Below are 15,542 nucleotides of genomic sequence, written 5' to 3' on the forward strand. Positions count from 1 at the left end.
TCCCTAGAATAGGGTCCACATTTCCCAACTTGACATTTCTGTTATACAGAAAAACACTTCCAAAAAGCTCACTTCCTCCAAGAAGTTCTCCCTGATTGCCATACCCTCTCTGTGCTCACAGAGCACATTGTTCCTAAGAGTAATTCAGAAGTTACTTAAATGTTAAGTAATATGTCTTCCATTTGTTTGAGTCTGTGAATGCATTAAATGAATGCTTTGTATTGGTTTTTTTCAAAGTGATTTATAGATGAGAGTTTAATAACCTGTTGGTGGCTAATTGAAGAGACTATGCAATCAGAATTTATGAAAACATAAAAAAGGGACATATCTACATTTCCTCTGGATAGGAATATTCAAACTTTTTTATTACCCATCATCGCCATTATTATGCTGTTTTTACTGTCATTTCAGGCATGTGGGCATTTTCTCAATATTATTGATCACATTTTATTTCTATTAACTATGGTAAAGCAGTATGGTAAACCTCAGGGTTCCTGGGTGGCTCAGTTTGGTTAAGCATCTGACTTTGGCTCAGGTCATGATCTCACGGTCCATGGGTCCGAGCCCCGCCTCGGGCTCTGTGCTAACAGCCCAGAGCCTGGAGCCTGCTTCAGATTCTGTGTCTCCCTCTTTCTCTGCCCCTCCCTTGCTCACATTCTCTCTCTCAAAAATAAATAAACATTAAAAAAAATAAAACAGTATGGTAAATCTCATCCTTAAAACAGGGAGCATCTGAGTTGTTCGGGGCTGTAAATTACTTTTTTCCTGCTTTTCCTTTTTTTTTTTTTTTTTAAGAAAATTACCTCCAAATGGTCTTTCTACACTTATGGAGAGCTTCATTTTTTGGAGAGCTGTTGAGCTCTTCTGTACGAGTGGATTCTTTTTAAGGATTTGAGAAAGTTCATTCCTTGGTTTCTGAGCTCCCTCATCTCCAGCACCTCTCATCTTGAAACAGACTCAACCCTGGTCTTAGGGGTGGGCTCTGAATTCAAGGACCAGGTTCCTAGTTCCACCTTTTGTCTTGTGAGACCTTGGAAAAGGATTTAACATCCTTGGCAAAACAGTTACAGGAACCCTGTCTTGCCCAATGAGCTGAGACACCCAAGGGAAAGCTGTTTTTATTTATTTATTTATTAAAAAAATTTTTTTTAACGTTTATTTATTTGTGAGACAGAGAGAGACAGAGCATGAATGGGGGAGGGTCAGAGAGAGAGGGAGACACAGAATCCAAAGCAGGCTCCAGGCTCTGAGCCATCAGCACAGAGTCCAACGTGGGGCTCGAACCCATGAACTGCGAGATCATGACCTGAGCCGAAGTCAGACGCCCAACCGACTGAGCCACCCAGGCGCCCCGGGAAAGCTGTTTTTAAAACTTGCACAGTATTAGAGGCTCCTGAGTGGCTCAGTTGGCTAAGCGTCCGACTTTGGTTCAGGTCATGATCTCGCGGTTCATGAGTTGGAGCCCCACGTCAGGCTCTGTGCTGACAGCTCGGAGCCTGGAGCCTGCTTCAGATTCTGTGTCTCCCTCTCTCTCTGCCCCTTCCCTGCTCTCACTCTGTTACTCTCTCTTTCTGTCAAAAGTAAACAAACATTAAAAATATTTTTTAATAATAATAAAAACTTGCACAACATTAAATAAGTAAAAGGTTTAACAACCCACTGCTCAGTCTCCTTTTCTGAGGCTGACAGGTGTACTTCCAAGGACCATCACTGAAAGGATGATCTTAAATTAAGGATTGGCAGAAGCCCTCTGTCCCTAGTACCAGCTTTTAATGGCCCCTTGTCTTTGTTGCTCTCCTTAAAGATCTTTCACTCTGCCCATTTCTATTCATCAGAAGCTCTTCACATGTCCCAGTGCCGCAGCAGTAAAAAGAGAGAGAAAGAAAACAAGAAAGAACTCTTCATTGTAGCCACCATTCTTGAGCGTGTGCTTCATAGCAGCCACACTAGCGTCTACTGCATCAGTCATTGTACAGATATTCACTGCACCTATTGTGTGTCAGACACTGTTCTCAGCCCTGAGAATAAGGCACTGAGTAAAGCACAGACTAAAAACCCCAGCCCTCATGGGCTTATCTTCAGGTGGGGAGATGGGTGGTTTCCCCACCACAAAGCTGCAAGCGGGGATCATTATCCTTAGTTTGACAGACAGAGCTGAAGCTTCCATGTCGGTCACCTGTCTGAGGCCTGCCCCAGAGCCCGGCTCTGCAAGGGTACTGGCAGCACCACGTGTGAGCAGCGAAGAGGCCAAGGCCACAGAGTGCACGGGGCTAGCCTCAGTCTGTGCATCGCTGATTGTGTAAATGGTGGCGGTTATCAGTAATGTTCTTCCACAGAAATACTTTTTGACACAATCTGTGGTCTGAGGCAACCAGCCCTGGATTCCACCTTCCTCGGGCCCCACCCTGTTGTCCTGAGAGCTCCACTAATCACAACCCTGGTAAACCCTTTTCTCCCTGTGCATGGGAAGCAGGAGAATTCTCTTCCTTGCAATCTGTCTCCTTCTCCATGCCGTGACCCTCTCTCTGTTCCTTGTCTTTGTGAAGGACACTGCCATTTCACCTGGGAATCACCTTGACTCTTCAGTCCCCCACACCCTGGCTCACTGGAATGGTTGCCTGCCCTCCTGGATTCTGTATCTTTCCTCCTTGCTTCTCTGTGCTACCTCAGACTCCTGTCATCCCTCCGTCTCTCACCCCGGGCTGTGAGAGAGCAGCCTGGGCTGAGGGGACCCTTTCTGAACCTCTGGGCTCTTGCCCATCTGTGATCATTTACAGCACCAGAGCCAAGTCTTGGTTCATGCTCCCCTATACTCAAGTCTTAAACCCACGATAATTTAGTTCTTCCCATTTTATAAACAGGGAAACTTTGGTGCAACCAGTTGAAGTCACTTGCTCAAGAAACACAAATAACACCTGGAACCAAGATTCAGTTCAGACTGCAGCTGGTCTAAATTCAGAGTACAAACCGTGTGCCTCAGCTGCCTCCCTTATAACAAGGAACCTGAGCCACACTCCTTCTAGTTCAAGGAAGTGTGACCAATGTGGTGATGACTTTCCCCGGGTGTGATTCCATGCAGCTTTAGGGGACAGTCTTGTCTGCACCTTTCCTCCTGGGTCCTGTGCCATTTGCCCTTCTCAGTGCTCAACTGACAGCAGTTTTTGAAATAAAACCCTATCAGACCCAAACAGTGCCAAATTTATAACCTGTAGTAAATTTGCAGAGTTGTAAAACTGAATGAGCTTTTCCTTTATTTTGTACACCTTAATTACTAGGGAAGGAGTACATTAAAACTAAGATCATGGGTTAATTAATTTGTCCTGGACTGTAGAATTTTATGGACAACCAGAACTAAAGTAATGGTTGTGTAGGTGGAATTGACTAAACATGGCTTATAAATGTTACAGAAATTCCTGTAATTAGTCCCACTGCAGCTATTGAGCCTGGGAATTTTATAGCAGACATAAATTAAGAAGATGAAAAGGAAGAAAAATTTTGAGTTGACATAGTGGCATTTGCAGAAGCTAGAATTTGAGGAAACCTGGTTTGCGTTATTGATTTTTTTTTCTTTAGTTTTCACAATTCTCCCTTTTTTAAATTCACTTTTTAATGTCATTTCCACTGTTATGCAGTGGCTATCAGGTGTTAGGCGAATTAAGCACAAGTAATAAATACCTTATGAAAATAGACCACCAGCATCATTTCTAAAAATACTTAACCGCCAACCAAAGGATGAAGAGACCTGTTTGATCACACTCTTCAAAGTCATTTTTGCATATTTTAATAGATTGAAAAGGAAAGTTACGGGTTATATTTAAATACTGTTCCCTGTCATTGGATCTTGACACATTTTAACCTACCTGTTAAAATGCAAGTTATAAATAGCTCCTCTTTCAAAGGTGTTCATTATACCTCATTGGCTCTTGTTATAGAAAATGCAAATGTAATTTGAAAAGTGCCCGTTCTCAGTGTGAGCAATTACCTGTGCTCTTCAGTACCTGGTTCATTGTCAGCAGAGCCACTTGGTTAAAAAGCATGTTTGCCTTTGAAATGGAGATCGCCTTGGCTGGCTGGCTGGCTGGCTAAGTTAAGGTAATGAGAAAATACTTCGCTTTTCCAGGGAAGCAAGCAGCTGTTGAACAACTATCCTGTCTACATAACGAGCAAACAGTGGGACGAGGCGGTAAATTCTTCAAAGAAAGATGGGAGACGGCTCCTTCGATACCTCATCAGATTTGTTTTCACAACCGATGAGCTTAAGTACTCATGCGGCCTTGGGAAAAGGAAAAGGTCAGTGCAGTCAGGAGAGACAGGTCCTGAAAGACGCCCTCTGGATCCAGTTAAAGTAACATGCCTCCGAGGTACTGCATCCTTCCGCTCAGTGTCACCATCTGTGATCTCATTTCACTGCATTGGCTGTGGCTCCCCCGTGCAAGTGTTCAGCCTTTACTGTATTTTGGTTTTTTCCGCTGAGACCTTTCTAGGCTTCATGTGGCCCATCTACTTGGTATCGAGAAGTTCTTTAAAACACCTTCGTTTGCTTTAGCCTTGGCGTTCTCACTTAGTGGCACATAAGCATTGCATAGCACCTCATGTTTCACGCTTTAAATCTAGAGTTTCTTTGCTGCCACAGAAGGCCACCTCCAGCAAAACTGGAGCATTGGGAAATGCACGGAGGAAGGGAGGACGTGGAATTTGCCAAAAATTAGTAAAATGATATATCCCATTTCCATTTGCAGCTTGTGCCTCCCACCACCCGCCAGCTACCTCCTCAAGAGTACTTGCACCTAACTCCTTATTAAATTTATTTAGAATTAATTTCCCTTAAAATTGGGGTGCCTAAAGTATTCCTGGCCCCATCAAACTTTATTTTGTCAGCATTTTTGAAGTTTCTATATTAAAAATACTACTTAGATGCTACCATTTCCTCATTATTAACAACTGATTACTTTGCAGCTGATCTACACTGTGGTAGGCCAGGCAGAGGGTGAGGAGGAGGAATCAAGAGCTACACAGTTGATTCAGCAGGTGCAAATAAACACAGATTTAGACAAGTAGAAACATTATAGCGCCACCAGGAACACTGATCACACATGACAGATTCACATCAAAAGGCTCAAACATTAACCTTTATAATTCACTAGTAATTTTATTGGTTGGAAAGGCTTACTAATAATTTACTTAAGACAGGGATCAAAATATTTCCTGGCGAAGAAATGACAGTGAAGAAACATCATTACTGATGAGGCCTTGTTTTCAGAAAGGACACTCCAGCATTCCCTCCCAGGATGCCCACAGTATTCGGCAACATCAGGGTGCCTAAGACATGTGTAGATTTTGTTAGCAGCTGCAATTCCTCAGTGCCTCCCCCCCAGCCCCCAGGCTTCCGATTTAGCACATCTGGAGTAGGAGTGAGAGAGACATGCATTGCTGGTGATTCTGGTTCAGGTGGCCCATCCTTGAGAAAACCACCAGGAATGAAAACCCCAGTGTCCCCTAGGCATGGGTGAACCAGAGCACCGCCTGTTGGCCAGTCTGAAAATTCCACCTACTCAGTGGGTGATGGAAATTTCCAGGGTCTTAGCAGACTAAGCCAGAGTTTCCTTTATTTCTCAACATCATTAGAGCTGACAGCGTTACTCACCAAGAGTGACAGAGGCATTTGTGAGATTGGGGCGCTCCTGGGAACACTGTACTCCAAGAAGTTGCCCTGGGGCTTATAAGGGGAGTCAGGACAAGAGACCTCACAATTGTATCCCTTTCCAGAAATTCTTACTAAATGGTTTACATTTTAACCAGCAAGTCAGTGAAACTGGGGGATTAACATGCATCCCAAAGCACAGTGCTGCTGCCCTGAGCATGTTGCCTGACCCACCGTGACACTGACAAAGTCCAGGTTGGCTGACCAGAATTTACATTCTCCAGCTCGCGCCTCACCTTGGGACACAGCCACAGGCTTCCACCCAGCCCATGGGTGGAGAATACACAGGCAGAACGTGGTGACTGTTTGTGTCAGGGGCAGCCAATTAGAGTGTTTATATGCTTGTCCCAAAGGCTGAAATCCTAAGGCCTTCCTGTGACCCAGATGGCATCCCTTTCATAAAGGTTTAGACCTGGTGATTCCCAAGGTGGACATCCCTGTTGTGAGCAAGATTAGAACAGCCAAGGAAACCTCAGACCATTGGACACTTTGAAAACAGGGTGCTTTCTGAAATGGAACCAAACTCCAGGTTGACCCTTCCTGAAGGTGGTCTGACCTTAGAGGGAAGAGGGCCTGTGAAGATGCTTCCTATCTGTGTAACGGAGTGAACTCTGCATTTAGTTTTTAATAGTCTTTACCACAATATTAGAGAAAGTCCTGTGTCAGCAACAGACACTAAGGAGAAGGTGGAGGTTGAGAGGTGTCATAGAGCGGGCACATTCTCAGAGTTGCAAGGTCACAGTGTCCTCATTCCTTAGCTTTTAAATCCTGCTGATAGGAGTGAAGAGTCTGGACAGAGACGACGGGAAACTACAACAGTTATTGAATACTTACTAAATACAGTAGGGGTGTGAGGGGGACAGAAGAGGATCAGGGAGTTAGCCTTCAGTGTTTCCCAGGCCTGCACCCAAGGATAAGCCATCTGATTCTGGCAGTTTTGGAGGATGAGTTGCTGAATAAACATTGTTATTTCCCTTGAGGAAGGTAACCAAGGCTGGGACTCCGGTGAGATGAGCGAGGTTCTCACCCCAGGAACAAAATTGAAGGGAATGCCAGTGAACTCAGTGATGCCCCTGCTTCTCAGCTGAGCTAGACTCTATCTACTAAGATGGGCACAGTTCAGTTCTTGAGATTTTTGAGGTCCAAGTACTTGAAAAGCATCAGCATCTCCCAAAGGCAGATAGGGCCAGAATTGCACGCAGTAATTTTAGACAAATCCAGTCCTACAACCAGACCTATTGTCTTGTAGAGGGAGCGGTGTTGGAGAGGAAACTGTGTAAATAATAGTCACATTGGACTTAGAATCAGCTATGCAAAAATAACACAGTTTGACTTAGAACTTTTTCCAAAATGCTCACTTCAGTTTATAAGGGCTCATATTAAAATAGCCAGGTAGGAGTTATACCTGTGGCCTGACCCCCTGAGAAAACAGGAAGAATAGGTCATTTGGAAGCCGAGTTTATTTTATGGGAGCCTTGGCTACTTTCTATATATGTACCCTTCTAGGCATGCTGATTGCCTTCTGGTGAAATTAAGTATTTAGAAGAAATCTGATGTAAGAAATAATTTGTCAGTACATGTATGGACATTCTAATGAGAGAAATAAGCATAACCTATGATACATGTTGAGAACGTGAAAATCTGTTCTGAGCTACAATTTGGGCAGTTTCTCAGTCATTGAGATTTTGTTAATCCTGTTGCACTTAATCTGCAGATTAGTGGCAGCTTAAAGAATACCATGCCAACAATATTTGCTGTGTTTCCGGAAATAGTTAACATTCTAAAAATGTGAACAGATGCCACCATAGGTTTGAAATGTACTTCATAACTCTTACCAAGCGTGGTGTATCTCGTACATCTTACAGATCACATTTACCTTTCATTTCGATAGGAGATGTTCCTTAGGAGGATTTGTACTTTTGCACATGAGTAGAAAACTTACATGTAGTGAGTTGAGTCTAAGGAGTGACATCATCATAGCATTACATTGGATTTCCCATAAAGATTTCTTGTAGAGCTTCTGTAAATGTTTAAGCAGCCTGTCTGTCATTTTCTGCAAAAACCAGTTGTTTTTCTCTCTCTCTCTTTATTGTTGTGTTTATTCCCACAGAATTCATTAGGATGCACTGTACCTCCAACCCCGACTGGTGGATGCCCTCTGAGGAACAAATAAACAAAGTGTTCAGCGATGCTGTGGGTCATGCCCGGCAGGGGCGGGCAGTAGGGACTTTCCTGCACAACGGTGGCTCGTTTTATGAAGGGATCGATCACCAGGCTTCCCAGGATGAGGTCTTCAATAAAAATTCCCAGGATGGGTCTGGGGATTAGTGGACAAAATCTTTACACTGTAGTAGCTAGTCCTCCGAAGATTTCCAGTTGTCAATGTCCTGTTATCATCACCTGAGAGTCCAAAGCATGTCCTCCTGTCAGACTTTCCACATCCCTAACCTTAACTCTCCTGACCTACTGCCACACTTCCCAAATAGAAATCCATTTTAGGGTTATTTGGGAAGTCTCTGGAACCTGCAACAGACTTTCGGGATATTATAGAAAGAAACAAACGAGATTTGGAATGATTACTAGCTAGACAGTGGAGGTAAAAAGAATAGGTGAACTCCTGGTCAGCTGTCTGAAATCTTCAAGTAAGTGCTGCTTCCTGAGCAGAGCTGGTCCTCACAGAAGATTGAGTTAGAGTCCCTGCCCATGAGAGGAGGTAGAGACATGGAGTTATTTTAAGGGACAATGAACAAACATTCTCTTACTTTAATTCAAATTAGTTGTCTATAGTTTACAAAGACTTGAATTCATACTTCTCAGCAAAGACCTAGGTTAGGTGACATTGTATGCTGTTTCTACCTTGATAAAGCCTATATTAAAAACAAGCCAGAGAAAAGGCACTGCCAGACAGTGATTAACTGGAAATCAGCTGGGTTCTTTTTCAGTTATTTTAACCCCCTAAAATTCTACCATGTTGATTAGAAAGGCACTACATGATCTCTGGGGTTTACAAACAGCAAGCTTTCATTATTATATGTCAGTCAAGAAACCTCCAGGATCCAAAACCCCTTCAAATGCTTAATTTTGTAGGTTCATAGACCCACAGTTTCCACAGCCTTAACTCAGGTTCTGTTGACACATTGCCAGAGTGATGGGCTGAGCGATGAGAATTTCAATTAGTTGTTTGGTGCACTGAAGAGCAAACAAGTGGTGTGACTGATGGGACTCACTGAATTGACCAGATGTTCTGGAATTGTATACACACAGCTTCGAGGCCATTCTGACAGCTATGCAATAGGCTTGTCTGTAATTTCTCTGAAATGTGAGGGTCTCTCTGTGCTGAGTTGATCTTTACAGTTTGCACCAAACTTTTGTTACTTGTTGTCACCGATGAAAATGTTTCGTCCCAATGTTTTGTGCCTCCTTTCCACTCAGTGTTCCCTTGAGCGACAAGCTCTGGCTAAGTTAACACTAAAGCACTCCCACTTGTGTTCCCCTGTTTAATTTGTTGAGCTCCTTCTGGGAAATTAGTACTGTCTTTGAGAGCATTCCTTACCTATAAATACTGTGGAGGTGCTAGAATCTTTCTGAGGGCTTCATATTTGGATGGCAGGAGAGTCTTCCTCCATCACACAGATCCGATGGTTACATTCTTTGTAGAGTATAGGGCTACATGGGCAGAAGTTACTGCAGGTTATCAATGTCCTCTACAAACATGACTAAGGGCTTTGAAAATGGGTTGGAAATTCACTGAAAGTTTATGAGCATCCATTTATAAAGAGGAGGTTTTTGTGACCATTTTCTGTGAGACAGTAAGTTACCCTTTATGCTCAGTACTTAGCACCAGCTATATGCACGGCCCTGGAAACGGTCCTTCTTTAGCTTTTGTTATGATTCTTAGTTTCATCCATTAAAAACTTTAGTGTTTATAGAGCTGGTTCTTTGTCAGATCTGTTCAGTGGTGTGGGGAGAACTAATATTTCAGTCCCGTTTTGGACAAGTTAGCTAACATTTGTAAGTAAAAGAAATGATAAGGGCAAATGTGATGTTGGTTGGGAACCAGGGAACGACTGTTCTTTGGCCATCCACGGAAGAAAGAGACTTTTTGAAAAGTTTTTAGAGGTCTGAGAAGTCCACGCCTTACAAGATTCTTTGGTGAGAGGAAATCTTGGCCAGAAGAAAATTATTATCTGTATTTCCAACTTACCTTTGCTTTTTTGCATTAGGTTTCAGTTACCCTTAGTGCTGAGTTCAATGTCCTTTTTTTCCTTTAGCAATAATATTTGACTACTGCTTTAAAAAAAACTCCAACTCGTACGTTTTCTTGCAAGCTTCAGAATTCGGCATGTCTTCACATCTGCCCATCATGGTGGAGCTCTGTGTCATGCTGGTCTTGAGTGTGGGTGATGAGGAGAGCCTCTCTGCCCTCACTCTCTGTAGCCTTGCATGTTGACGTGTTTAAAGATGAAGGACTCGCACCACTGCTGTGAGAGAGCGTCACGGGAACTTTCTGTTTGGCTGTAATTATCATCACCCAAGAAGGCTACTGGGTAGCTCTGCTCCCAAGCTACATGGTTGCTCACAGCCTTTGCTCCACAGGCACACCTGGTCTCCCTCCCTTCCCACCATCCCAGGTGGATTATTTGTCTATCAGCTGTTTTCCAGTACTTCACGGATTCCAAAGTATTGGAACTACATGTTGGCCATCTCTTACGCGCATGGGGAAACCAAGTCCCAGAAAGATGAGTGGCTTACTCATATCACACAGCCAGTTGTAATGCTTCTCCCGGGCCTGGTACGTAAGAGTATGTGCCCCGAATCAGGTGTCCCACTACATCCTTCACCCGCTAGCTGTGTTCCTTTAGCCAGATGCTGATGGTCACTTGGGCTGTGGCACAGCATCTGTTTGGATATTCTGCCATGTCCTCTCCTTCAAGTCTGGTCCATGCCACCATTTGAGCTTTAAGGCTGCTATGTTAACCTGCTTCATGGTAGTTGCCTGCATGGTCACCCGATTTGTAAATCAGGGCTTGCAAACGATGTTCACTTATTTTTGTAAGACCAATGTGGCCTCTATGGAGCCAGATTTTAAAAGCTCACCACCAAGAACTCACTGCTCTGTCTTTCTATTGATCTCTTTGAAGTCCTTAAGATGTTGCTTATTTTCTTGAGTTGGATATTCTACATGTCTGGCAATTGGACTGATTGCTTTCATGGATAGAAACTTAGTCTCATGTCAGCTTTTGGAACCCTCCTTGGGTCATTCTGTTGTTGGTGTAAAATGGATTGAGTGAAAACAGCTCAGGATGCAGCTATGCTCCACTTCCGTGATGACAGAAGGAGGTCACAGGGCTGGCCTGACAGGAAAGACTAAACTTGGCATTTTTATCAGTACTAGCTGTAGCCCCTAATCCCAGCTATCAGAGGAGTCTTCAACAGTGAAAGAGTCTTAATGTGTCTTGTGTTTTCCCAAATTAAAATCCTGTGACAAAGAGTATATGCCTACTTTTCAAACTGACCTGGAGCCCCAGATGCAGTTCTGCTGGGCTCAGGATAACCTCAGTGATCCCCATCAGAGGATGTAGGCCCGGAACCCATGGAGGGGAACTTTGTGTGAGCACTTTTACTAGAGGCACGTTTCTCACAGTGTCTTCGAGATGCACTGTTCACAATCTCATGGTTTAACCCCCATGCTAAATGCTTTGAAGGAAATCTGTAAAGATTAAAGTTTGTACTTTTTACTTGAAAATATTACATCCAGCCCTTGACCTTGGGCATCTCTCTGTTACACCCCCAGTTTCCACCTCAGGGTTTAGGTTACTGTCACCATTTGTGTAAGGTTTCACCAGGAATGTAGGAGGGTAATGACAATGTCCGCAAAAAATTGCTGCCCTTTCCTTTGGTAACTGTTTCACAGCTGTAGAGCAAGTAAGTGAATTTATATTTCGGATCTTTCTTGGCTCTTCATCAGTTATAAATACATTGACTAAAAGATTTATCAGGATTATAGGGGTATAAAGTGTCATGATGTATTATTTGGTCTGACTACCCCACGTGTCAGATGTGGATAGAATGGTTTTTAAAGTCCAGTAGCTATTCCTGTAATATCCAGAGTCTAGACGATAATCCAAACTTGGATTTCTCCATTTTCCTGCCACCTTTAATGTCTTGTCCTCCCTTCTGTTGCTCTCAGAAAATGGAGGGAGCGTCCTGCGAGATGAAACAGGCACTATTTTCAGAAAAGCAAACATACATTTGCTCTCATTTGGATTCTGTCAAACCCGTGCTCTAGAATCTAAACCCAATACCCATTCACTACCTCCTTCATTTTTTCTTAGATTTCAGTCATTTGTTAAAATCCCATTCTTGGGTAACTTTATTTTTAGGAAATACTTAAACGTAACTTTTCTCATTCAGTGCTATGTCGTTTGACAGTGCAGATCTGTAATTTTTGACAGCTCTTACATACCAATTTCTAGAAATATAATAGAGAATGATTTTGCACATATGGTGCCAGTCTTGCTGGTGTATGTTTAATGTGGCGACACTTGCCGTAGCTGCCTGGCAAAACATGTCAACTAGAACGCTTGAGTCAGAACTCTAATGTAAATGTGTCTAAACAGCGGTATGTATCGCTATGGTATATTATTGTAAACACAGTGATGGCTTCTTTCAGTCATATAACGACTGAATGAAGATCTCTTCCCTTGGAATAATCTCTTGGAATAATAGGAAAATGTTACCCAGCTGATGGCCCTCGGCAAAGTTACTTGCATTGGCAGCCAATGGCATTGGGTCTTCTATTTAGGTTGTTTTTTTAGAGAGTGAAGGATTGACACCAGTGTGAAGTGCAAAAGTAACGACCCGTCAGTACGTGCCTCTTGGTGTGTAAAATTCAAAACCATAACTGATAATATCTATGCATTAGAGACCACTTTTACCCTCTACAGTGTATTCAGTTGCAAGAAGCATTGAGAGGACTGGACTCTGTCCAGGTAGCCTAATGACCAGGTTGGTTAGTTTGGCTGTTGAACCACTAAATTACCAAATCTTTGTGGTAAAATGGCCACATTCATTTTCCTCGTGACCATCCATAGTTGGCTGATACAAGGTCTAGGTGTTTATGAATCACAATTCCCCAAATTGTAATGAAAATCTATCTGCTGAGAAGACTCATTAAAAAACCTGTTCATTTTCAGAATAATTGCCACAGTATAAATGGCCACGTGGGTCTTGGCCACGTTGGAAAACTATTTAGGCTCATCCCAAACCACTAACAACAACAGCAGTAACTACAACTGATACTCATTGAGTTCTTGTGCGCCAGGTACTCACTAAGCACTTTAATGCATTCTCTCCTTTTAACCCTCCTGACCATCCTCTGAGGCTGTAAGTTCCTGTTATTATCCCAGTGTATTGATAAGGTCACTGTTCAAGGTACTCAGCTAATAAGAGGATCACTTTGGGCTTAGTAATAAGCAGGGTGACTACTTCAGTTTTCTCCAGTAGTCAAAGTAAAGTTCTCAGATCCCATCAACACTTTGGGATGGATTTTGTTTAATTTATGGCATCAAGGGAAAGATGATATTTGTGTTCTTAAAAACCACCTTTAAAATACATTGATGCTTAAATAGGAACTTATAAACCATATATCCTCTGGTAACTGCCCAGGTTTCTGCATAAGACATGACTTACATAAGATTCCATGTTAAAGACTAGAAAAAAATTTTAAGTAGTGAATAAATTAAAATTGCTACTTTGTTCACATCTGCTTTGTAGATTTCCTGTACAAAAATGCAGGGATATAAAAGCAAAAATTTGAACTCAGTGAAGTGATACTCTTTGGGAACTCCTAAATGTTAGAAATGACACTGGGCATCAGTGAGCTAATGTTTCATTCACTTTTCACATTTGTTGTGTTTGTAGCCTTAGATTGATGAGTCTGGTTTGGAAGAGGGATTTAATTTACGATTTCACTGTGAGAACTGTTGTGAAGATTTTGTAGGAAAATACAGTAATCTGTCGATTCTTTCCTGTAGTTATGGCTTTAACATCTCTTTGGCTGTGTTTAAGTTCAAGAGCCTGCCAAGGCCTGGCTTGTGTTTCTTGGGAACAGGGCATGCCAGACCGTGTGATGGGTCCTGAAACTGTTGAGGTCACTGGTCCAGCCTGCCCTTGCCCAGTGTAAGCACTGCCTCTGTGTCTCTCCTCTCTGGAACTTCATGTAGCAGCCTAACACTGGGGCCAACTTGCCTTTACTCTATTTTCTATGATGAACACTTGTGGAGAAACTGTGACAAATCCATTGATCCTAATATTTTTATTGTTGGAGTCTTGTTGATTCTCTATGAATAATTTCTATTGGATTGTACTGTGTAGAATTAATACCCACTAGGGATATGTTAATAAAACTATAAATGCATAGTGTAATATAGACTAGCAAGAATTTTTTGTGAACAATTTATATAGAAAAGTAAGTTGTTTTTTAAGTGTTAGGCACATTTCTTTTAGGAACTTAAAATGTTATAAGAGTTTTTTAAACATTCAATATTTTTAATTATAAGAAACATTTGTTACTAGAGCCAATTATTTCAGGTGTTCTAATTGGAGTATTGATTTTATGACCTCATATACCTCTAGAATGCCACATGTTCTGTTGGAGATAAAATTGCACAATAAATGTCAAGTCTCTGTTAAGTGTTTCAACTTGCCTTTTGCATCTTTCTCCCAATTCATTGAAGAATGTTTTCTGGGTGGTGGTTGTTTTTGTTTGTTTGTTTTTGAAAAGAACATTATGCCCCCTGAAGCTAAGGCTTTTCTGCCTGTCTTGGAATGCCAAGAAAATATTACATACTTAATACCCAAATACAAGATACTCAACTTATGTCAGAGAACGGACCAAAAATCATTCAGAAAAGTCATGCAATCTAGTGAATGAAAGAGACAACTAATGACGATCTAAGAGAGGCATGGAATCCAGGAGGACTTATGCCTGCTATTTTGTACATTCATACTTCAAGCACACTTGTTTCCTACTCAACAGAGCCATTCTACCAAGGAGGAGAAAATCCTACAAGCTGTTACTCATGACCTTTAAAAATGAACAATGTTGATTGTTTATGGTTTTTGAACAGTGATCTGAATACAAAAACAAAATAGTTATGGCTAAATAGGGTGGCATGGTTGTGGCTTCCCACTTTTAGTTATTGCATAAAATATACATCAGGCATATCAACCATTATAGAATAATAAATTTGAATAAATGTTATTTCATAAATCAGACTAAGTAAAAGCTAAAAACACTTGTTTCATTTTAGGGGAAACATAAAGATGTGATTTTTTTCACCATAAGATGCAACGTTTCAACCAGTTGTTTTGGATGAAGCAGTAATTTGATCCAAATAATTTGGGTTTGAATTGGAATACCAATTAAAATGGAATTTAAATTATTTCATTATTCTAAAGCATTAAAAAAGGATTATTAAGTAACGAGCTTAAGAATATGTAATCAAGGGGCACCTGGGTGGCTCAATTAAGTGTCCAACTTCAGCTCAGGTTATGGTCTCATGGTTCGTGAGTTCACCACGTCGGGGTCTGTGTTGACAGCTCAGGGCTTGGAGCCTGCCTCAGAATCTCTTGTCTCCCTCTCTGCCCCTCCCTCACTCGCGTTCGGTCTCCCTCTCTTTCTCTGCAAAATAAACATTAAAAATATGTTATCAAATATTCTCAAATATTTTGAATATTTACCCCAGACACATAGGGTAAAGCTTCAGATTTAAATACTTAAAAAGTATTAGGAACAAATTCAGGTTGCAAGATATGAGAGTCAAGAATTAATTGTATT

General features: G+C 41.9%; 1 protein-coding gene across 3 annotated transcripts in view; it reads left to right on the forward strand.

Moving 5' to 3' along the window:
• The window catches only part of BEND4 (BEN domain containing 4), a 33,664-nt gene extending 24,035 nt beyond the window's left edge, over nucleotides 1–9,629 (forward strand). For 2 of the 3 annotated variants that reach the window (XM_027056146.2, XM_027056153.2), the window contains 2 exons: nucleotides 4,121–4,361; nucleotides 7,812–9,629. In XM_027056146.2, coding sequence (XP_026911947.2) covers nucleotides 4,121–4,361; nucleotides 7,812–8,029 — 459 coding nt within the window. In that variant the 3' untranslated portion in view covers nucleotides 8,030–9,629. The remainder of the gene's footprint in view (nucleotides 1–4,120; nucleotides 4,362–7,811) is intronic. The other variant, XM_027056158.2, reaches the window with a different exon arrangement.
• The last annotated feature ends 5,913 nt before the right edge of the window (nucleotides 9,630–15,542 follow it).

The sequence above is a fragment of the Acinonyx jubatus genome, chromosome B1, assembly GCF_027475565.1.
Source record: "Acinonyx jubatus isolate Ajub_Pintada_27869175 chromosome B1, VMU_Ajub_asm_v1.0, whole genome shotgun sequence".
Taxonomy (NCBI): domain Eukaryota; kingdom Metazoa; phylum Chordata; class Mammalia; order Carnivora; family Felidae; genus Acinonyx; species Acinonyx jubatus.